This window comes from Schistocerca gregaria, chromosome 4 (genome assembly GCF_023897955.1).
Source record: "Schistocerca gregaria isolate iqSchGreg1 chromosome 4, iqSchGreg1.2, whole genome shotgun sequence".
NCBI lineage: Eukaryota > Metazoa > Arthropoda > Insecta > Orthoptera > Acrididae > Schistocerca > Schistocerca gregaria.
Genome location: NC_064923.1, coordinates 660,446,665 through 660,472,262, shown reverse-complemented (window position 1 = coordinate 660,472,262; position 25,598 = coordinate 660,446,665). Strand labels below are relative to the sequence as shown.

The window sequence follows — 25,598 nt, the reverse complement described above, 5'->3', positions numbered from 1 at the left end:
TATTAATTCTTAATCAGACTTCCTCTTCTGATGCTGGCAGCTATGTTGCCATGACACTGGGATAATGCATGGAAGAAAAGAAAACTTTCGTGGTTTTGCACAAAAACGAACTCTCAGACTTCATATTTTCATAGGATTTTATTCAGACAACACACTATATCACAAGAAATTCGACTTCTCACCACGAGAACTAAAGACAGACTCTATGTAATAATTGACAAAAGATATTGAATGGAGTTTTTATAATTTATCATTCGCCTTCCAGCATAACAAATTACATCTTTTCAGGCGCTTACAGTGGCCGTGCTAATGATTATTATCATTGGTTATTTTTGTTGTAGTTTGTTGGAGCTTTTCCTTATGTACCTATACAAGCGCCAATTAATGCGGAGACAGTATGGAAGTGGGGGAGGAGTGCTGGACAGGACAGAAGGAATGCTGAACGGGAAACAGGGACGGTCGGTCACAGGAACTACTTGGAGAGTGGAGAAGTCTGCACACGGTCGCAGGAGATAGAAACATTTCGTAGTGCCGATTTGTGCGCTTGTGACATTTCCATTGCTTCTGCAGTGAAGACATAGTATGCGTTTAGAAGTGAATATCTCGCGAGCTATGTTGTTGTTCATATCTGATTACATGAAGTAGGAATCTATTGTTTCCCTGTTATTTAACTTATATTTGATTTGACTACTGGACCATTAACACCAGTAAGTGTATTGCAGTAATAAATGGCATTCTTAAAGGTTCTTATACTACCGTATTCATCATTTAAAGTCATTGAAAATAGTACCTGCAGATTTTATTTAATTGCAATCTTTCATTTATAAATTTCTGTTACATTCAAATTAGCAATTGCTGATTGATAGGAACCTTCAACCATTCAATTCATTTGTATGTTCACATTGCATACTGTAGATTCAGCATTATTTGGCTTGTAATGCGACAACTACGTCTTCCAGCCCTTAGGCAACGAAATCAGCCAAAACTTTTAATATTTCAACTCTGAGTCTGAGGGTATGTAGTTGAGGGCCGCCATCATCATCACATTTTGTCTTTTCAAAGCCTGCAATTTTATTTACTGGAATGACCTTTAGAAGACTCCTGTGACTGAAAGAGGCAGCTGAAAGCAGAAGTTAGATCAAGCAATGTACTACGACCACTTATCATTTACTGAAATGCACTTTGGATAAAAACTACATATGATAAATATACCGAAAGTTTTGGAAACATGCTAAAATCATCACTCATAAAATTAAAAAGAAGGCGAAAAAGAAGATGATGACAATCAATGGCTGGCAGTGCTGACGACCAAGTGTTTCTGTGCCATCGGCATATACATTGTGCTGCATGAGAGTCATGTTGTGGGAGTAGTTGTGATATAAGGAGGAGGTGATGGACAGAGAGAGGGGGCAGGAGGGACATATAGCAAGAGAAGGTGGCAGGAGTGGATGGGTAAGGTGAGAGATTGGAGGAGGAGATTTAAGAACTGAGAGGGAGTGGGAGGAGGCATACATGTATGTAGGCAAAGCTGTGAGGAAAAGTCTAAAATAATGTTCTACCTGTAATATTTAGAGAAATACAGACATGTTCTTTTTAGTCACATGCCATACAGGACGCCCTGCACACTGGAGTGTTGTGTGAGAGTAGTATCAAACTGCATAACCGACCTGCTCTGCAGGGGTAACTACTACTTAGGGGCAAGAAATGGTTTTCCACTCCCTAGTGTGTAGGCTGGCCAACAGACCAGGCTGTTGTGTTGGATTAGTATCAGTCTGCTTTATCATACTGTTTGCCTTGGTAGCCTTCACATCATGGGATAACAGGCGTGCAAGCCATTGGCATAGAGACTGTGCTGCACAAGAGCTGTGTTGCGGAAGCAGGACAACCTGCTTTAATGACATTTATTGCAGAGAAAAACTAGTAGAAGCTGACCTCAGAGAAGATCAGTTTGGATTCCGTAGAAATGTTGGAACACGTGAGGCAATACTGACCCTACGACTTATCTTAGAAGCTAGATTAAGGAAGGGCAAACCTACATTTCTAGCATTTGTAGACTTAGAGAAAGCTTTTTATAATGTTGACTGGAATACTCTCTTTCAAATTCTGAAGGTGGCAGGGGTAAAATATAGGGAGCGAAAGGCTATTTACAATTTGTACAGAAACCAGATGGCAGTTATAAGAGTCGAGGGACATGACAGGGAAGCAGTGGTTGGGAAGGGAGTGAGACAGGGTTGTAGTCTCTCCCCGATGTTATTCAATCTTTATATTGAGCAAGCAGTAAAGGAAACAAAAGAAAAATTTGGTATAGGTATTAAAATCCATGGAGAAGAAATAAAAACTTTGAGGTTCGCTGATGACGTAATTCTGTCAGAGTCAGCAAAGGACTTGGAAGAGCAGTTGAATGGAATGGATAGTGTCTTGAAAGGAGGATATAAGGTGAACATAACAAGAGCAAAACGAGGATAATGGAATGTAATCGAATTAAGTCTGGCGATGCTGAGGGAATTAGATTAGGAAATGAGACAATTAAAGTAGTAAAGGAGTTTTGTTATTTGGGGAGCAAAATAACTGATGATGGTCGAAGTAGAGAGGATATCAAATGTAGACTGGCAATGGCAAGGAAAGCGTTTCTGAAGAAGAGAAATTTGTTAACATCGTATATAGATTTAAGTGTCAGGAAGTCGTTTCTGAAAGTATTTGTATGGAGTGTAGCCATGTATGGAAGTGAAACATGGACGATAAATAGTTTGGACAAGAAGAGAATAGAAGCTTTCGAAATGTGGTGCTACAGAAGAATGCTGAAGATTAGATGGGTAGATCACATAACTAATGAGGAAGTATTGAATAGGATTGGGGAGAAGAGAAGTTTGTGGCACAACTTGACAAGAAGAAGGGATCGGTTGGTAGGACATGTTCTGAGGCACCAAGGGATCACCACTTTAGTATTAGAGGGCAGCGTGGAGGGTAAAAATCAGAGGGAGACCAAGAGATGACTACACTAAGCAGATTCAGAAGGATGTGGGTTGCAGTGGGTTCTGGGAGATGAAGAAGCTTGCACAGGATAGAGTAGCATGGGGAGCTGCATTAAACCAGTCTCAGGACTGAAGACCACAACAACAACAACATTGCAGGGCTAGACTTGCCGAATAGCATCCTTGGGGGAAAGCTGGAAATGGTTAGGGGATGGGATGAAGAGAAAGAGGGGGCAGAGGGTGATGGGTAGGGTGCAAGGAGGGCAGGATGGGATGGATAGGGAAAGAGGGACAGGAGGAGAATTAAAGGCAGATAGGGTTAGGGAGGTGGAGGTGGTGGGCAGAGAAAAAGGCTGTATGATGAGGTCAAAAGAAAGAGGCAAGCAGATGGATAGAGAGAGGTTGGAGGATGAAGTTGGGAGATAGAAAGGTTAGGAGGTGAAGAGCAGAGAGAGAGGAGAGGATGACCTTTGTACATTACATGTGACATACATGTACAGAGGAGAAGCCATGGGGAAAATGCTAGTCTATCTGCAGGATGTCCATAATTATAGTTCCAGTTTCAAAACACCATAGAAGGAGAATCATTGCTCAGAATGACATCAAATCTGAACAGTGTATTATGGACACAGGGGGTAACATCAGGGAACAAAAGAAAAGTTTAACGAAAAATTTTAGTAGTTGATGGCGCTGTAAGTGTCTTTGCAGAAGTAGGGTCAGCTACGAATGAGAGAGGAATTATAATACCATGGCTGTGTTTTAAGCTGCACTCTACCCTACCTGTACTATTCAAGGTGCATGACTGCACGTCTGGCAGTCAACGGCTGTGACACTGTTAATTAGGTAAGCCACTTCATCACAGCAAGGCTGTACCACATTGGATGGGAAAAATCGGTTTTTAAATGTCCTGGGACCTAAAACCACATGAAAAGCAAAATGATATCAGTGTCTAATTGTCGTGAGAATGATACAAGTCATGTTCAGTATGCTGTCCACCATTTTGAGCCACAAGTTGAAATCAAGAAACAACAGACTGGAGTGACTCGATGGTCACATTCAGAATGTGTTGCACAGTGTTGACCTTCAGTTCAGCTAAGTTCGTAATTGGAGCACTGAATACATCTTTCAGGTAACCACGCATCCAGAAGACACACAGACAGAGATCAAGTGTCCTGGATGGCCAGGCTGTAATGAGATTATGGCTGATAATTCTAGCATCACCAAAATGCCCTTGCAGCAGTCAGTTCACTAGCTGTGCAGTGTGTAGAGGAGCACTCTCTAGCATAAAAAGATCCTACCCACACATCTACACTGCTGAAGGTTTTGAATGACGTTGGTGTTGTAGCAAAACAAGCGCTGTACCGTTTGTGAGATACAGAAGCGAGTGGGTGTGCCAGGCATTACTCCAGTTCACTGCTAGTTGTGTCATGTCACCACAAAGCATTTCACAGTAATTGAGAATAAAATTAAAAGTTAAAATTGCTTTTCCAAACTTTGTCAACATATACTTTATTGTAATAATATTTTAAACGTCGAGTCTTAGAGTGATTAGATTAATAGTTTTCCTAAATACATCGTTTTAAGAAAAAAATATGTGGCGCTAAATAATAAAGCTAGAAAGCCAGAAATTGGTCATAATGTGCAGATGTGTGTCAAAATTAACTGGTCCAAGTCTCAACACGATTAAATAAAAACTGTAATCCGAATCCACATTTTTAAGAAAAATTGAAGACGCTAAATATTAGACTTAAAAATGCGAAAATTTGTATGATGCTTCAGTTCAACATAAAAATAATGATAATGAGAATGGTGGCTGCCACATTTGTGTCTTAGTTTCCAACTGACTAATAGCATGAGCCAGTAATGAATAGTTTTTTCTGTAACTCAGTTACAGGCATCTATCCCGAAAGTTGGGTCTTCAGTGTGCTGACTACCACATAGAGGACTGATCTTAGATTTCCGTTATTACAAAGCATTTGATTTGCACAAGTAAGATGCTTTCCATTTTTTCCTTTTTTTTAAATCACTGATTGTGCTGTATACCATGTTGTTTCTCTTTCATTATAACCCATTTCTCACTTCCATTCAGTTCGGGAAAAATGTGTATGATTTTGTGAAAGTACAAATTATCCTCATTCGTATTTTACTTTAAAATCTTGAAATGTGTACATTCTGTCACGTAGACGAAGGTGTAATTAGATGAATGACGAACACTAACTTCACTGAACGAAGGTTGATTCAGCACTTGCACATACAAGAGCGTGGAGCAAACTGCCTCCGGCCAGAACACATACACTATATATACAATTACAGAACATACCAGTACAATGATTCTTGACATTTGTAGATACTTCTAGAATGTACTTAAACCTAATATAAATTAAAATTTTACAGTAAAAGTGAGTTTTGAACTCACGACCCTCCATGTGTCCAGTATCATAACCACTACACCACAGCTTCTTGTGCGAGATTTCTCCCTCCTTAAAAGAACAGTGTCTCGATTTTACGTCCTCCTTGTCCAGGAACAATTCATCGGTCCTGCATACTCCAACTCACAATGACTGGTGTTCACCCTGTTGGTGATCTTCTTAGAACTTCCTTTGACACTACACTCTTTGTCACCTTTCCGCTTGTTGCCTGTCACTGGAGTTTCGAATTCACCTTGGGTTGCAGGATTCCTATAGGGCTTCATTCGAAGGTCGTGGACCGTATCTCTGGTTTTTCATTGTCTTGTGTCAGGGTTGAAATCTTCAACTTCATAAGTAACATCAGACAACTGTCTTACAATCTTATAAGGTCCAAAGTAGGGCCTGAGTAGCTTCTCAGAGAGACCAAACTTTCGAACAGGACTGAAGATTCAGACGAGGTCACCAGGCTGGTAGACAACAGGGCGGTTGCTCACGTCATACCTTCGGCGATCGTTTTCTTCAGCCTGCAGCGTGCGGAGTTCAGCTAACTGCCGAGCTTCCTCAACTCTGGTTAACACGTGGCTGATGTAGTGATCGTCCACATTATCAGGATGTAATGGAAACACAGTGTCCATCGTTGTAGTCGCCTCACACCCACGCACCAGGAAAAATGGCGTAAAAACTGTGGTGTGTTGTTTGGCAGTGTTGTAGGCAAACGTCATGAAAGGTAGCACCTCATCCGAGTTGCTCTGCTCAACACTGACGAACATTGATAGATTGTCGGCCAAGGTCTTATTAAGGCGTACAGTAAGCTCGTTAGTTTGCAGACAGTAGGCATTCGTCGTATGTTGAGTAATGATACACCGATGGCTTATCTCTGTCATGAGATTCGATTGAAAAACTTGCCCTCGATCTATAATTAACGACCTCGGGGCACCATGTTTTAATACAATGTCTTCAATGATGAATTTGGAACCTCAAATGCTTCGGCTGTTTTCACAGCTTGTGTAATGGCACAGCATGTCAGATAATCAATGCAAACAATAATCCATCTGTTACCAGTAGCAGACGTTGGAAATCGTTTGAGGAGGTCAATCCCAACTCACTGGAGAGGTGTTTCGGCTGGTGGAATTGGTATGAGTCGGCCAGGTGGTTTCTGAGGAACTGCCTTTCTCCTGTGGCTCTCTCGACAGTGCAATACATAGTGATGGACACTCCTAAATAAACCTCGCCACAAAAATCTCTTGCAGATCCTACCATATGTCTTAATAAATCCTAGGTTGCCAGCCTCAGGTGTGTCATGGAATTTCTGTAGAACATCTAAGCGCATGTGTTTAGGAATCACTGGTAGCCACCTCTTTCCAAACAGATCAAAGTTTTTCTTGGAAAGTAATCCATTAACCACTTTAAATTGTCCTTTCACATCCTCTGACCGATTTAAGGCAAGTGTAATTTGAGATGTCTTGGCGTCCTTCTTCTTCTCAGCAGAAAAATCCTGGAGTGCAGCGAGACGGTCACTATCTTCATCAAAGTCTTGATGGTCTTGCACAGGGTTTTTTGAGAGACAGTCGGCATCTTGGTGTTTTCATCCACTTTTGTACACTATGGTAATGTCATACTCTTGAAGGCGTAGTGCCCACCTGGTGAGTCATCCTATTGGATCCTTAATTCCTGTCAACCAACAAAGTGAATGATGGTCTGTAACAACTGTGAATTGCCTTCCATAGAGATACTGTTGAAATTTGCACATGGCCCAGATCACAGCAAGACATTCTCTTTCTGTAGTTGAGTAGCTTCTCTCGGCTTTCGTAAGTGCCTTAGAAGCATAGACTATAACCTTCTCTTTTCCATCTGAAATTTGCACCAGAACAGCACCGATCCCATGCCCAGTGGCATCTCTGTGTAGTTCTGTAGGTGTTCTCTCATCATACAGACCAAGTACAGGGTCAGTTGTCAGAGCTTTTCGCAGCACATCGAAAGAATCTTATTGAGCACCACCCAGATAAATTTAGCATCAGCTTTTAACAACTCTTGAAGTGGTCTGGCTTTGATACAAAAGTCTTTGATAAAATGACGTTAATAAGAATGTAATCTGAGGAAGCTTCTCACATCTCTAATACTTTAAGGAATAGAAACTTCATTTTAGATCTCATTCTTTTAGGGTCTGCTCGCACACCTTCGTTTGACACAAGGTGCCCAAATATTTGGATTTCTTTTTCTCCATAGAGACACTTTCTTGGATTAAGTTTCAGTTCGCTTTGTTGGAGATACTTCAGAACAGTCCTCAGTCTTTTTGTGTGTTCATCAAATGTCTCTGAGAACACTATAACGTCGTCTAAATAACAAAAACACACTGTCCACTTCAGGTTACTCAGAAGATAATTCATCATCCATTCAAAAGTTGCTGGTGCATTACACAAAGCAAAGGACATCACCTTAAACTCATACAGGCCATCAGGGGTGATGAATGCAATTTTCTCACCATTAGCCTAATCTATTTCAATTTGCCAGTATCCTGAGTTCATGTCCATGGTTGAGGAAAACTTAGCCCCCTTCAGACAATTCGTGGAAGAGGGTAAATGACCTTTTTAGTTACGTTATTAAACTTCCTGTAATCAACACAAAATAGCCAACTGCCATCCCTCTTCCTGATGAGAACCACTGGTGATGACCATGGGCTCTACGAAGACTGAATGATGTCATTCTTCATCATTTTCTCTACCTCATCATGAATTATTCGACACACAGTATGCTCTCTGGCTTATTGGTTGAAGGTCTCCAGTGCTAATCTGGTGCTTCACCGTCGATTTGTGTAATTTGCTCTTCACCTGTGGGTTGAAGCATTCAGAGAACTCTTGAAGAATGGCAAGTAGCTTTAGCTTCTTCTGTTGCCCCTTAGTGATATCTGGTGATAGTCGAGCTAGCGCTAATTTCGCCCACAGATTCTGCATGGGAGGTTTCTATGACGCTCAGCTGTTCTGCAATTAACAGCTCAGCATATGCTACGCACTTGCGACTTGGAAGGATCTGTGGTTCTCGGCGGCAGTTAGCTATCCACAATTCACCGAATCCGTTCTTAAACAAGACAACAGAGCCTGGGATGACCAAGTTATTCTTCACTGGTACGCTTCTCTTACTTCCACTACAAGATCCATGGGTTGATGCATGGCACGACACGTGACAGTTACCTTTCTAGCGCTGATGGCAGGGATGATCAGTTCATCCAGCACATGCAGTCTCCACACACTCGGATGCTCATCTTCCTGCCCACAGTATCTTATCTCGTCTAGCATAATCTTCGAGTGACCACAATCTATAATTGCCTGAGAAGCTTTCAAAAAATCCCATCCGAGAATGACGTCATGACTACACTCTTGTAAGACGACAAAATCTAAGGGCTGTGTAGGGCCACTTATATCCACATGAATGACACATCTTCCTGTAGGTTTTACATACTTCCCATTAGCCACCTTGAGCAGAGATGTTCTGTTGTCGACGAAAACAGTTTTCTGCAACTGGTAATGGTACTTCTCCAAAATGACTGAATATGATGCTCCAGAGTCCCCAAGAGCTTGGGCTGGTAGGCCAACCATGAGGATATCGACATATTTTCCTATCATTTTTTGTAGTGATCGGGGTGGAGGATTTTGCTCTTTGGCGGCCTCACCTCCAAGGAAGGTCGCACCCTTTAGTTTTCCAGGTTGCAGCAGCTAGGTGATCGGCTGGAGCTACTAAACTGCAATGGAGATCTTGATCGGCATGTTGGGGAGCGTCCTCTCCAGCGGCTAGCTTGCAGCAATGGTGACCTACGTCTCCCTGCACCCACATCATCTTGTTCATCTTCATTGTCCCAGAGAGTTAGCGTCAGCTAAGATCAGTCTGCTGTCTTCTGTCACGGGTGTCATCGAATATCCGCCACCTTTCTCGACAATAGTGCACCACTTGTCCTGGTCGTCCGCAGTGGAAACATACTAGTTGGTTAGCCTGGGTCCTCCAGATGTCAGTCTACCTTAGTGCCCAAACAGGTTCGTCATGGGGCATTGTAGGAACGTAACTTTGTCTGGGTCTTGACTTTTTCACCGTTTTAAAGGGAAATGATGGACAAGAGACTGGGTGCAATGTCTGTTCCACTTCCTCCCTTATGACCTCTTGAAGCGTCTCGGTTTTTCGCTTGCCTTGCCATCCAAGTGCCTTCTGAACTTCCTCTCTCACTATCTGATGAAGAACACATGTGACCTCAGTTTCTTCCTCCATTTCTTCCTCAATATGACATATGGGAGCCGTTCAAACTTCTTGTGTGTGCTGGCAGAAATAAGGCTGTGAGAACAGGGCGCAAGTCGTGCTTGGGTAGCTTAGTTGGTAGAGCACTTGCCCGCGAAAGGCAAAGGTCCTGAGTTCGAGTCTCAGTCCGGCACACAGTTTTAATCTGCCAGAAAGTTTCTTGTGTGAAATTATTTTTTGATGCATTGTTTTGATATACTGGCACCATTTTATGAAATTGTCTGCTGTCGAAATCTCCTTCATGAGTAGGGCTTGATACATGTCCTCAGCAACAGCCTTCATGAGATGTGCAACCTTATCTTCCTCCTTCATTCTAGGTTCCACTATTTTACAAAGCTCCAAGACGTCTTTAATGTAGGATGCTGTAGTTTCTTCTGGACACTTTGCCCAGTACTTTAATTTATCTTCAGCCATGCACTTCTGTCATTGTGTTTCGCCGAAATACTTGTGCAGTTCCACCTGGAATACTTCCCAGCTTGTGAACTTCTCCATGTTGTTCTCATACCATTGCTTGGCAGTGCCTTCCAAGTAGAAAAATATGTTAGCCAAACACACAGTGTCATCCCATTTGTTAAATTTGGCTTTACGCCCATATACCTTCAGCCACTTGTTTGGATCTTGGCCATCATCACCAGAGAACCTGGAAGGGTCTTTCATGTGGTGGCACACAACTGCTGTCATCGTAATGTCCTCTTCTTCTTCGGTCTCCGATAGATTGTGATCTGTTGAATATGGCTCGAACTCGGGTTTCTCGCCACATAAATGGCGGTTCTGTCATGGCCTGAGAGTAGCCACTGTGTGGGTGATATTGTGCACTATCACAAGTTCCAATACCCAACACCTCCACGAGAATAATGTCACGTAGAAGAAGGTGTAATTAGTTGAATGACGAACATTAACTTCACAGAATGAAGGTTTATTCAGCACTTGCACATACAAGAGTGCGGAGCGAACCGCCTCTGGCCAGAACACATACGGTATATAAACAGTTACAGAACATTCCAGTACAATGACATTTGTGGCTATTTCTAGAATGTTCTTGAACCAAATATATAAATTAAAATTTTACAGTTCAGGTGAGTTTTGAACTCATGACCCTCCATGCAATAGTCCAGTAACCACTACACCACAGCTTCTTTGTGACATTATGATGTGAATGATTATGACAGGTTTACATATCATGATAAATGACAGTTTCTTTTGGTATATTTGACAGTTTATTTGGAATCGTTTACCACTATGAGCACCTTTGAAGGCTGGACACGAGAGATACATATTCTTTGGCCACAAGAGGTTGTATTATGAAGTAGAGCTTGAGTGAGTGAAGGAAGCAGTTGTTGTGGGCTGGAGAGAGAGAGAGAGAGAGAGAGAGAGAGAGAGAGAGAGAGAGGGTGTCGCGTCACGGCAGAGTGAGAGTAGACGGTGGACATATTGCACAGAGAATTGAGATGCTCCCTGATGTGTAATTGAGGCTAGAGGATGATTTAAGAAGATTGTATAGAGGTGGCTCATGTGGAAGAATGGTAATTTGCATCGAGTTTATTTTGCCGCAAGTACTTATTGTAGTGTAAAGATTTCATTGCGTCTAATCATATCTATGAGTTGATATCCAGAGTGCATTACCAGTCACGTGTTTAGTATTCTAATTAGCTTCCTCCCTCCATTGTTAGTTAAGGTATTTCATTAATAGAGGCAAAGAGTGAATTTTATATCATTTAAAGAGTATGTACATGATAATACTAAGAATAGATCATTGTTTATCTTAGTTTGAGTTCATTCTTCTCTCACATTTTAAATTTGGTGAACCTTGCTCCAAGTCAATCTAGTAGCTTCAACTGTTAATCTTCACAAATTTTCTTGACATTTCAATCTGTTCTGACAGTTGGCAAACATCACAATAATGTTTGTAATCAATAGACATGCAGCCATTTTTGGAATCAGAAAATCTCTAATACAATGAGTGATATTTGCCATCACAACAGTTTCTTCATCGTTTACCCTTAAAGTATTAATTAACAGTTATATATTATGACAAGTTTTTTTGTGATAGCTATTTTTCGAAGAACATATACTGGAGTAATTCAAGAGATGATGCACTTTTGCATGCTGCGAATGAATTGGTATTTTATTTACACACACACACACACACACACACACACACACACACACACACACAAACAAATGTTTCACCTTTTTAGTAAAAGAGGGCATCATGGAATATTACATGATTACAAAATACTTTTGTGAACTGTTTTAAATATAGAAACCAATATGTGAAAATGAAAATCGTGTAACATTTCAGGACTCACAATGAAACTGCTTTGCTGAAAAGGTGAACTTTGTCTGGGTGTATAAATAAAACTTTAAAAATCACATGCACCACATGCAAAGGCATTTTGTTGCACATTGTTGCAAATCCCTAAAAAGGGAAAACAAATTCAGCAACCGGTCGCCAATCTGATCTGTATTTAATTGCAGATCTAGAGGTCAGCTATCAAATATAGACTGGTCAAGCCTGTGACAATTCATTTCACTGTACAACTTTAACACATAGATAGCCAGATTATAACTTGTGAATCTGGTTACGTACATGTTAAAGTCATATGACAGCGTGTTGTCACAAACTTGATGGATCTGTATGGCTTAGTTTAGATGCACTAAGGATAGTGATCCAATAGCTGGAATCTATACCAGCAGTAAAATACATATTGTGTCTGCAACGGACTTCTGAACTGAATTTACCAAAGTCGCTACATACAACTGTTGTGACGAAATTGAACTTTCTTACTCAAGTATCATTGTGCTTTGAAATCCACTTACAGCAGTCAAATCTGTTTTGAGCTTAGAATGTCCAGTGAACCACTGAAGCATAAACGTATTTCATTATGTCCACAACACAAAATACTTAAGCAAATATGTAACAACTGCAACATTCATGAGATTTTAGTAGCATATGACATTTGACGAGAATGACTAACCAAATACAACAAAAAATCTTCATTCTAAGGTGTAAAAAAATACGTATTATATAGCAGGGTGGCTTGAAATCAAACAAAACAGTCAATTACAAATTCCATTTATTGTATAAAAACAAAACAGTCAATTACAAATTCCATTTATTTTATAACTTATGTAACAGGTTTTACAGTGGGTACAAGTTTCTCCAGATATTCAGCTTCCAGTGGGTGAAGCTGGTCAGAACAGATGATGAGAGAATGTAGTGGGGGACCAAGATCAACAGCTGTCATCTGCTCAATTGAGCACACCACCATTTTCTGGCTGTCACTTCCCACACGAGCCACACCAACACACAGACTGTCTGCCTTCAGTGCACCTGCCAACAATACACCTTTCATGTGAAAAGAGAACAAATATTTATGAATGATTACTGGACAGATTATGCAATCAGTGTCACATGTAGAATATCTGTTCTCATATGACAAAACCTATTTGAAACAGAATTCCAGATATATATCAGTGCATGTAGTATACCACAGATGACAGCTCACATGCCGCAGCACAGATATTTTCTTACCCATGGCAAAAATAATTGTGCAACAGATTTTTGAGGGTGACAGATGGTGCAGAAACTGAGGAAGGTAAAATCAGAACTACACTGTATTGCTGCATAAGGCTGAGCATTTTAAGGAAGACCAAATATCACACCAGGAATAATAATATTATGGAAAGGATAGTTGCTAAACCACCATATAGTGGAGATGCCGAGCTGCAGATAGGCACATCAAAAATACTTTCCTAAAATAAGCCACTCGATCACAATGTCAAGCAGTGGAAGCCAGAAGACAGAAGCGGTAGTCTGAATTCAGTTGCCAGAGACTATGGTCATGTTTGTTTATTTTTTTTATTTATTTACTCATCAAGTTCTGTAGGACCAAATAGAGGAGCAAATCTCCAAGGTCATGGAACATGTCAGCACATGAAATTACAACATAAACGTAATAACAGATAAAAATAAATGTTCATGAACATTAAAAAAGTCAGTCCATAAGTTTAAGTAAACACTAGCAGCAATACAATAAAAAATCAGCTTAATTTTTCAAGGAACTCCTTGACAGAATAGAAGGAGTGACCATGAAGAAACTCTTCAGTTTCGATTTGAAAGTGCGTGGATTACTGCTACGATTTTTGAATTCGAGTGGCAGGTTATTACACATCTTTTTGCACAAGAGTTAAGGAAGTCCAATCCAAATGCATGTTTGATTTCTGCCAAGTGAAAGCTGCTTATTCTTGGGAATAAACTAATATTGGTAACAAGAAACGACAATAAGGAATGAACATATTGGGAGGCCAATGTCAAAATACCCAGACTCGTGAACAGAGGTTGACAAGAGATTCGTGAACCACCACCACTTATACCCGAACCGCTCTTTTCTGAGCGAAAAAAATCCTTTTACACTGAGAAGAGTTACCCCAAAATATAATACCATATGACAATAGCAAATGAAAATAAGCAAAGTAGACTAATTTTCGTGTCGGAACGATCACTCACTTCTGATACCGTCCGAATAGTAAAAATGGCAGTATTCAGCCTTTAAACAAGATCCTGAATATGGGCTTTCCACAACAGCTTACTATCTATCTGAACTGTTCAGTTTCACTAGTAGTATGCCCATTCTGTGAAATTAAAATGTCAGGTTTTATTGAATTGTGTGTTAGAAACTGTAAAAACTGAGTCTTACTGTGATTTAGCGTTAGTTTATTTTCTACAAGCCACGAACTGAGTTCGTGTACTGCACTATTTGAAACCGAGCTAATGTTACACACAGCATCCTTTACTACCAAGCTAGCGTCGTCAGCAAACAGAAATATTTTAGGGTTACCTGTAACACTAGAGTGCATATCATTAACATAAATAAGGAACAGGAGTGGCCCCAACACTGACCCCCAACACTGACCCCTAGGGCACCCCCCACTTGCGTGTGTGTGTGTGTGTGTGTGTGTGTGTGTGTGTGTGTGTGTCATCAACTATCCTTTTCCTAATACTGTTACATCAGGAATAATGTAATATTTGTAATTCTATGCGTGATACAAAGTTTCACATCCATGGCACACGCTAAAAATAACACACCCTTCAAGACACCTTGTTTCTTTGGTATTTCAGTTCAGAAACAAGCATGTTGAGAGATGATGTGCAGACCAATATGTAACACTAGTTAAAAATACCTAGCGTGACTGCATTGGTATGTTTCCGTTATAATACATAGCCAAGAACACAATTACACTGCAAGACTTTCCCAGTAACTAGAGTCAGCCAGAGGCCACCATGATTTTTTTCATGTAGAATAGTATACACAGAAACAGCCAACAACTAAATAGTGTAAACAAGTTGCCAGCAACATTTAAAACAACTCTCAGGTCTTGTATATTGTAACAGTATCATTTTCCTCAACAGTAGCTGTCAACACCAGTATTATTTTTCAAAGTTTGGACAGATCAGTTTATCCCACTTGCTTTTCTGAAAACTTTCATAAAATTTTATACACAGTGCTAAAATGTATTAAAAGGAATTACTTTATAAAATGTTTTAGTTAGTAATAATTGATAAGTACTAATTCTGAATGTACAGTTAAAATTATTTTTCTTTGAAACATTTGAAATTACAAATTATTGGCACACTTAAAATTTCTATTATTAATTGTATAATCCTGTATTGTTTACTATGTTTCTTTCTGGATTCAGTTATGAAATAATAATCGAAATCAATAATGTAGTTAAAACTGGTAGTAATTCATTTATTAATAAAAATTGTAAACCCTTTGGAATACTGTTTTTTTCTGCAGAGAGAGAGAGAGAGAGAGAGAGAGAGAGAGAGAGAGAGAGAGAGAGAGAGAGAGAGAGAGTTATAAGCATGCCTCTGATTTGATCAGATGTATTTTTGTGTGAACAATGTAATTTGGTGTTTGGTAATGTGAAAAATCAAAATACTGTATGACATACTAAAATGTGAGAAAATATATGTAAGTAATAAAAAAATGCTGCAAAACAATCTTCAGATTTATTTAGGTCAAACCAATGGTGAGGACCTGATGTGACATTTTTCAGCTTCATGGATCAAACCCCTAGACAAGAAGAACTGGAGCCAACTCAATATGACAAGCTAAGTAAACCAGAGAGTTTATTGTAATCTTCGCTCCTCTCAAATCTTCATAAAAGACCTTAATGTGGACAACAGATGGAAGTAGGAAGGAAGGGGGTGGATTACAATATGACTCTAAATGGGCACTTGTTAGATTTCCTAAAAGAAATAGCGATTTACTTCCACATGGAGAGATAGTCACAACTCTTGTTTCATGACCACAATAAGTTCAAGCAAAATTTGTTTTTCAATAGGTTCAGAAATATACTTTCCCAAAAAAAAAGATGGCGAGGTATTCTGGCTGGGGACTACACATGATGGCTCCTGGCGACACCACAAGTGCCCAATACAACTCCATTGCTGCCACTACTAAACCTAAACAAGAACAAATAAAAACTCTGGAAGATGTGACAAAGTGGTTAATATTCTGGTGGCCATATCTAAGCATAGCTTATGGAGGATGTTGTTTCGGGTCCTCAACTTCTGAGCTAAGTTAAGGTGTTGTTTGAAGCGTAGTGTATGGCCCAGGATGACACCTAGATATTTTGCGTTGCAATTATGATGAAGAATTCTGCCTCTGAAACTTACTTCCAGTTTTACTCACACAGGGTTGGAGTCTCCAGATTTTGAAGTAATTATCTGACGCAGACAGGTCATTGGTCACAATCTCTTCTGTTGTCTTCATTTCCTGGTGTTGCACAGCTAGAGCCAGGACAATTGCACATCAGAATTTTCTGGATGAAGTGTCCAGTAGATCAGATAGATATAGATTGAACAGTAATGGTGAGAGAACTGATCTTTGGGGCAATCTGTTGTTTAGCTTCCTCTCTTTATTAATGTTGCTTCCAGTGGAATTTCCGATCACTCGAGCCATTGTTCTGCAGGGTATGATACGGAAAAATTTGTAGGTAAGGCCTTCCCTCCACAGAGTGTCAAAGGCGGCAGTTACATCAACAAACACCACAGCTATTTTTTGCTTCATTTGGTATCCTGACTCTATGAAGGATGTGAGAGACAATACTTCATCGCAGCAGCTACACCCTGGTCTGAAGCCTGCCCGATTAACTGGAACATTCTCTAGGCTAGCTCTACTTCTTCTGTTATATACAAGCCTTTCAAAAAGCTTGTAGCAGCAGCTAAGCAGGGCAATGGGGTGATAGCTTTCTACCATGTTGCTGGGTTTGCCAGGTTTCAGAACAGATATTATCTTCGCCTTTTTAAACTCCAATGGAAGTTGAACAATCAGCAGGATGTCAGTGAAGAATTCTGCCAGCCATTTCTTAGTTTTTCCTACCATATGGATCGGAATTCTGGATGGATACCATCGAACCCAGGTGCCTTAAGAGGTTTGAGTTCCTTCAGTCCAGAGTCAATGTCTGAAACAGGTAAGGGACAAGCATACTCTGATGAGGGAGATACCGTCTTTTTCAGGTCATGAAGCTGTCGTCTGATATGTCTTGTATGTTTCTTGTCGGGAGGCACTCATGGCAATGACATATCAACTAAATAGCAGAAACAGTTCTTTTCAGAGCCCATTAACAACAAACATTCAATCACTACATATCACTGTGAAACTACACATTCATATAGTATGGACTCATTTCATATGAGACCATGTACAAACATCTTGCTGTCTGTCCCATGAAAGCTGATGCCTTCTACTGCCAATCTCTATAACTACTTTGAAAGAAACAATAATGAAAATAAAAGCTGTTGCATGAATGACTGAGCCCATGCGTGCTCATGTTGTCACGAGTTTCATGTGTGTACTCGTGAGATTTTGCAGTTTGCTGTAATTATGTTGCAAATGTGTCACATTTGTTGAATGAGCAAGAAATTTTGGAAGCTCCATACAAAGAATTCAAAGGTTCTAGAGTGGAGGGAGAAATATGTAATCGGGAACAATCTGAAAAAGATTCATAGTCAGGTAAGGAAAGCTGCAAGGCTGCTACTATTTTTTGCCACTTATGTTCTTGCTACAGATACTACTGCTTTAATTACAATTTAGTTCTGTTTTGTTTGCCTCAATCTCTGCTTTTTTACAGGTGATTCTCATGACAAAGCAGCATCCAACATGAGCTTCCAAGATGTTTTGGAGATGCTGAGCCAATTTGCTGGCAAAACAAGCACAAAACAAACAAACTGCTGTGCCACGATACTCCGGACTTTTCCATACAAAAGCCAATTATGTGCGTAATTGTTCAAGAACTTATCTCACACTTTTCTTTTTAAGGATAATTATAGCTTCTGCCATCAGTATTGTAAAATTTATAATCTATCAAAGAACTAAAATAAATATGAAAAATAAACCTTGACACTTTGTGTATATTGCCCTTACAAGAAGTATCAAATGCAAATGTGCCAGTAAAACTTCAAGTTAATGGTATAAATGGTTGGTCTCCTGGGTCCAAAATTTTTGTGAGTGGTTGGACATCAAAGTGTTAAGGACTTCTGGACTCAAAAATTTGTTTTATGGTTGCTTGTTTTCAAACACATGCCTGTGTGACAGTTGTTAATGGGGAGTCTTCAGAAGTCCGCAGTCATGAACTCTGGGTTGTAGAAATCACTGTAGTGTACTGAATTTTACAGTCACATGTTACAAAAATATTGAAAAGTAATTTCTATCTTCGGAATACTGTACAACATTGAAACATTCATGGAAGTTGAAGTTTTGTTCAAATCTTGTGGCTTGACTTTATTGCTTTGATTCAATAATACCTTCCAACAAATGGATTCAATAATACCTTCCAACAAATGGATTCAATAAACAAATAGTGGTATCTCAGTCCATTGCACTTAATGAACTTCATCCAACTGGTCATTACATAGAACTAGTGATGAAACAATCCAATCACCAACACAGACAAGAGTAACTGTCTATGAAGTCAGGTAATGCAGCCTGAGCTTCACAAAGAAATTGTGGTACGAAGGCCATGAAGTTACACCAGCAGGAGCATCCACATAGTCACTGCACTAGTATAATATTTTAACCTTTTATTATGTCCCTGTCATGTACTAATTATAGACCATACTACCTAATAATGGCTAATTCCCTGGTTAAATTCATTATGGAGGGTTTAATATTAAAGGGTTCTTAAATAAAAGACACAGATTGAAAAGTAATGTTAATCTGCAATTTTAAATTCTACATATACAGAAAGATTCCTTAATGTTTAATGCACTGAATAATACTATGAATCACAAGGAAGTGTTTAATGAAATACAGGACACCAATGAATCCCACCAACAATACACTCACATTGAAGTATGACAATGAGAGCTTGGCATCGGAATTTTATGTGGTACATGAATAGTACGTTTCTATTCCTTCTACGTGTTTCACCATATCTGTTAGTTTCCCAATATAAGTTCTTTTCCATTTTTTGTGAGAATCTGCTGATGGCCACAGAAGAAAACTAGTTATTTGACACTATCATGTAATTTAATTGCAACAGTGACTGCATTATAAAGCGAACGGTTGTACTCTCACAGTAGTATTACACACACCGATAACGGCTGCTTGCAACAATCACTGTAATACAAGACCATCATTTTGCTGTATGTAGAATTATGATCTCACATCAGTATTATTCTCACATTCTATTGAATGAATAAATCCACTATGAAGCTTCAGAATTTCCTATCATTCTTTATTTCCTGTTAACAGAAGAAAGTGAATTTCTTGTCATACAGAAATGGGACCTGGATAAACAGACTAAACCAGAGGTTGTACAGAGTTTCAAGGAGAGCATAAGGGAACAATTGACAGGAATGGGGGAACAAAATACAGTAGAAGAAGAATGGGTAGCTCTGAGGGATGAAGTGGTGAAGGCAGCAGAGGATCAAGTAGGTAAAAAGACGAGGGCTAGTAGAAATCCTTGGGTAACAGAAGAAATATTGAATTTAATTGATGAAAGGAGATAATATAAAAACACAATAAATGTAGCAGGCAAAAAGGAACACAAACGTGTCAAAAATTAGATTGACAGGAAGTGCAAAATGGCTAAGCAGGCATGGCTAGAGGACAAATGTTAGGATGTAGAGGCTTATCTCACTAGGAGTAAGATGGATACTGCCTACAGGAAAATTAAAGAGACCTTTGGAGAAAAGAGAACCACTTGTATGAATATCAAGAGCTCACATTGAAACCCAGTTCTAAGCAAGGAAGGGAAAGCAGAAAGGTGGAAGGAGTATTTAGAGGACCTATACAAGGGCAATGTACTTGAGGCCAATATTATGGAAATGGAAGAGGATGTAGATGAAGATGAAATGGGAGATAAGATACTGAGTGATGAGTTTGACAGAGCACTGAAAGACCTGAGTCGAAACAAGGTCCCGGGAGTAGACTACATTCCATTGGAACTACTGACGGCCTTGGGAGAGCCAGTCCTGACAACACACTACCATCTGGCGAGCAAGATGTATGAGACAGGCGAAATACCCCAGACTTCAAGAAGAATATAATAATTCCAATCCCAAAGAAAGCAGGTGCTGACAGATGTGAAAATTACCGAACTATCAGTCACAGCTGCAAAATACTAACATGAATTCTTTACAGACGAATGGAAAAACTGGTAGAAGCCGACCTCGGCCAAGATCAGTTTGGATTCCGCAGAAATGTTGGAACACGTGAGGCAATACTGACATTACGACTTATCTTAGAAAATAGATCAAGGAAAGGCAAACCTACATTTCTAGCATTTGTAGACTTGGAGAAAGCTTTTGACAATGTTGACTGGAATACTCTCTTTCAAATTCTAAAGGTGGCATGGGTAAAATACAGGGAGCAAAAGGCTATTTACAATTTGTACAGAATCCAGGTGGCAAGGGTAAAATACAGGGAGCGAAAGGCTATTTACAATTCGTACAGAAACCAGATGCCAGTTATAAGAGTCGAGGGACATGAAAGGGAAGCAGTGGTTGGGAAGGGAGTGAGACAGGGTTGTAGCCTCTCCCCAATGTTATTCAATCTGTACAATGAGAAAGCAGTAAAGGAAACAAAAGAACAATTGGGAGTAGGTATTAAAATCCATGGGGAAGAACTAAAAACTTTGAGGTTTGCCAATGACATTGTAATTCTGTCCAAGGCAGCGTAGGACCTGGAAGAGAAGTTGAACCGAATGGACAGTGTCTTAAAAGGAGTGTATAAGATGAACATCAAAAAAAGCAAAACGAGGATAATGGAATGTAGTCGAATTAAGTCGGGTGATGCTGAGAGAATAAGATTAGCAAATAAGACACTTAAAGTAGTAAAGGAGTTTTGCTATTTGGGGTGCAAAATAACTGATGATGGTTAAAGTAGAGAGGATATAAAATGTAGACTGGCAATGGCAAGGAAAGCATTTCTGAAGAAGAGAAATTTGTTAACATCAAGTATAGATTTAAGTGTGAGGAAGTTGTTTCTGAAATATTTGTATGGAGTGTAGCCATGTATGGAAGTGAAACATGGACGATAAATAGTTTGGACAAGAAGAGAATAGAAGCTTTCGAAATGTGGTGCTACAGAACAATGCTGAAGATTAGATGGGTAGATCACAGAACTAATGAGGAGGTATTGAATAGAAGTGGGAACAAGTGGAGTTTGTGGTACAACTTGTCCAGAAGAAGAGATCGATTGGTAGGACATGTTTTGAGGCATCAAGGAATCACAAATTTAGCATTGGAGGGCAGTGTGGAGGGAAAATCGTAGATGGAGACCAAGAGATGAATACACTGAACAGATTCAGAAGTATGTAGGTTGCAGTAAGTACTGGGAGATGAAGAAGCTTGCACAAGATAGGGTAGCATGGAGAGCTGCATCAAACAAGTCTCAGGACTGAAGACCACAACAACAACAACAACAACAACAACAACAAAAACAACAACAAAAGAACTGCTAAAGGATTTTTAGGGCTACATCTATGAAAAATGGTATTTGACTTCTCAGTTATAAATTAAGAAAAATATATATATATTCACTGTTTCTGGAAATTCAACCCCTAAAGGAATGCAATAGGGGATGAAATTTTTTAAGAAAAATTTTTGTTAAATTAAAAAAAATTAAAGCTATGTTTATGAAAATTGGTTCTTTGCTTCTCAGTTAGATATAAAAAAATAATAATTTGTGGACCAAAGTTGCTATGGAAATATCTGCACAATAACGAAAAAGCATTATTAACAAAAACTTTGGACATCAGCTACCAGAACCGCTTTTTAGTCAGATGTACATTCGGAATAAAAATTCGATAAAATAAAAACAAAAAAATATCTCGCACGACATACAATCTAGGGTGAGTGGAGCAGCGGGTGCTAATCTAGTATACATATACATACCTGCGGAATCATCAAAACCATCTCTCTCAGTTATTTCTAACAGCTGCTTTGCAGCCTGAGCAACGGACATGAATGTTGGAGGCATATATTCCTTCTTCTTCTTCGTTAAACTTTCCAATGTGGGTTCCTTTACCTTTATATCTGTTACATGGAAAGAACAAAAAACATATTTTTTCTTTGTACAAACATTTGATTTTTTAATATTTGTTTTAACCGTAAGTCAGCTAGTTCTTAGGACATTAACTTCTTTAGTTACCCCTTTTCTCTCATGATACAATACACTAAAAAAAATCGAAACTATAGCTATGAATAAAGGTGTTATAATAGGAGCACTGTATGAACAAACACCAAATATGGGTAGACATAAATGGTTGCATGAACTGGAATGAGATTTTCACTCTGCAGTTGAGTGTGCGCTGATATGAAACTTCCTGACAGATTAAAACTATGTGCCAGACCAAGACTCGAACTTGGGACCTTTGCCTTTCGCGGGCAAGTGCTCTACCAACTGAGCTACCCAACCTCGACTCATGCCCCACACTCACAGCTTTTACTTCTGCCAGTACCTCGTCTCCTACCTTCCAAACTTTACAGAAGCTCTCCTGCGAACCTTGCAGAACTAGCACTCCTGAAAGAAAGGATATTGCGGAGACATAGTTTAGGCACAAGCTGGGGGATGTTTCCAGAATGAGATTTTAACTCTGCAGTGGAGTGTGCGCTGATAATAAACTTCCAGGCAGATTAAAATTGTGTGCCGGACCGAGACTCGAACTCGGAGACGAGGTACTGGCAGAAGTAAAAGCTCTGAGTACAGGGCGTGAGTCGTGCTTTGGTAACTCAGTTGGGAGAGCACTTGCCCGTGAAGGGCAAAGGTCCTGAGTTCGAGTCTCGGTCCAGCACTTAGTTTTAATCTGCCAGGAAGTTTCGGATGCATGATCTATCTAAATGAATAACCTCATGAAAAGCAAAGGTACGAAACATGATCATATCAATTCATGGGTGATTAGATCTGATGCAAGACATGGATTTTAAGGGCTGTTGCACAAACCACATGTCAATGATGTCAGTATGAAAGAAAGAATGGATTTAATTGAAGTATGCACTCTGGACCTTTTAATGTGACAGACCAAGAGACACTATATTGAAGTGATTGACACAGTATTCAGAAAACCACATTCTGTTTTGTTACACAAATTTCAAACTCATTTTTGCTATTGCTAGTAAATTTGTCACCATTGACTCTAATCTAAGACAATTTTTGTCAAACATGTTTTGTAAGTAGACAAGTAAATATTACAGCATATTAACATGTAATTTTTAACACCACTTGTAAACACACAGTGTTGTAATACACTTTAAATGATCGTAAACCAGAAAATGCGTTAATTATTTGATTAATTAAGACTTAATGTCTATATATAGTTAAATCAGTTTATGTTACAAATTTCAGACATAATTACCAACCTTTCTTTTCATTTTGAGTGATCAATCTGTGTTTGTATTTCATCATGTAGAACATAGTGGGACCTAATTGAACTAAAATTAATTTTTGTGATTGTAACTTCGTTAAAATTATATTTTCTGCAAAGGATTTTTTAACTTCAATTGTCTAGATTTTATAAATGGATGACCATCAGAGCTCGCAGTTGTTAATGTTGTCAGACTAGTTCTATGTTGACTTCTGTAGAGTTTTGTATTTGGAAAAATTATTAAGAATTTGACAACATTCAGTCAAAATTTAAAACAGTGTTTGTCCTTCAACAGAGTGCTGTAAAAGTGTTTCACATAAGAAGAACCAGGGAAATATTAGTCTGCAGAAGAAAGTTGCTCAATTTCACTATAGGGGAATAATTGCAATAATGAAAGATGAGTATTAACCAATAATTGTTGTAACTTTACAGCTACCATGCTTGATTCATTGTTATATACTCTGTATTGATTATGCAAAGCAAGCATAACAGAGAGGCATTATCTTGGATTTCATAAGCAAACGGGTAGCAAGTAAAATGTTACCACCACCTTGTATGGTAAGATGATTTTTGACAATCGGAAGAACTGGTTGTCAACTTCACTTGCAGTGATATTACAGCCCCTTCCCTCCTCTGGGTGCTTGTGCTTTTCTAGTGAGCTACCGTATAAATTGGGTCAGCATTACAGCTCCCTACAAACACACCTAATAATGATGAGCAGACGCCTTGTCAAGAAACTATGCAGTTTCCATGGCAACTGCCAATGCTACATTCTATATAAATTTAAGTAGATATAAAATTAGGGAATCTCCAAAGAGCACTTCGTCTGTGGTTAAGAATAATGGAGGTAACAATAAAAAGCCGAACTTTAGTATGAAGGATAGACTTTATTTTTTACATTTATTCTGTATAACACAATTATGTCTTCGTTGTAATATCCAACCATGAAAGGGTCTTTCGGCCATTTCCATGCCATACTGTGACATGAGCATTGCCAGGGAAGAATTTGGAAATGGAATTAAAGTTCAGGAAGAAGAAGTAACAACTTTGAGGTTATCCAATAACTCAATGATTCTGTTAAAGACAACAAAGAACAGATAATATTAACTGCATGGAATCACTAGTGTCTCAAAGAGAATTTACACTCCTGGAAATTGAAATAAGAACACCGTGAATTCATTGTCCCAGGAAGGGGAAACTTTATTGACACATTCCTGGGGTCAGATACATCACATGATCACACTGACAGAACCACAGGCACATAGACACAGGCAACAGAGCATGCACAATGTCGGCACTAGTACAGTGTATATCCACCTTTCGCAGCAATGCAGGCTGCTATTCTCCCATGGAGACGATCGTACAGATGCTGGATGTAGTCCTGTGGAACAGCTTGCCATGCCATTTCCACCTGGCGCCTCAGTTGGACCAGCGTTCGTGCTGGACGTGCAGACCGCGTGAGACGACGCTTCATCCAGTCCCAAACATGCTCAATGGGGGACAGATCCGGAGATCTTGCTGGCCAGGGTAGTTGACTTACACCTTCTAGAGCACGTTGGGTGGCACGGGATACATGCGGACGTGCATTGTCCTGTTGGAACAGCAAGTTCCCTTGCCGGTCTAGGAATGGTAGAACGATGGGTTCGATGACGGTTTGGATGTACCGTGCACTATTCAGTGTCCCCTCGACGATCACCACAGGTGTACGGCCAGTGTAGGAGATCGCTCCCCACACCATGATGCCGGGTGTTGGCCCTGTGTGCCTCAGTCGTATGCAGTCCTGATTGTGGCGCTCACCTGCACGGCGCCGAACACGCATACGACCATCATTGGGACCAAGGCAGAAGCGACTCTCATCGCTGAAGACGACACCTCTCCATTCGTCCCTCCATTCACGCCTGTCGCGACACCACTGGAGGCGGGCTGCACGATGTTGGGGCGTGAGCGGAAGACGGCCTAACGGTGTGCGGGACCGTAGCCCAGCTTCATGGAGACGGTTGCGAATGGTCCTCGCCGATACCCCAGGAGCAACAGTGTTCCTAATTTGCTGGGAAGTGGC

At 39.8% G+C, this 25,598-nt stretch overlaps 1 protein-coding gene across 3 annotated transcripts in view; it reads right to left on the bottom strand.

Annotated features, from left to right (window-relative positions):
• Positions 1-947: 947 nt before the first annotated feature.
• LOC126266812 (diphthine methyl ester synthase) overlaps positions 948-25,598 on the bottom strand; it is a 70,017-nt gene continuing 45,366 nt past the window's right edge. Inside the window, exons 4-5 of one of the 3 annotated variants that reach the window (XM_049971367.1) lie at positions 22,071-22,211; positions 948-1,120 (exon numbers count right to left, since the gene is read on the bottom strand). In XM_049971367.1, coding sequence (XP_049827324.1) covers positions 963-1,120; positions 22,071-22,211 — 299 coding nt within the window. In that variant the 3' untranslated portion in view covers positions 948-962. Of the gene's footprint in view, positions 1,121-12,721; positions 13,000-22,070; positions 22,212-25,598 lie in introns of those variants that run through there. The other 2 variants (XM_049971366.1, XM_049971365.1) reach the window with 2 other exon arrangements.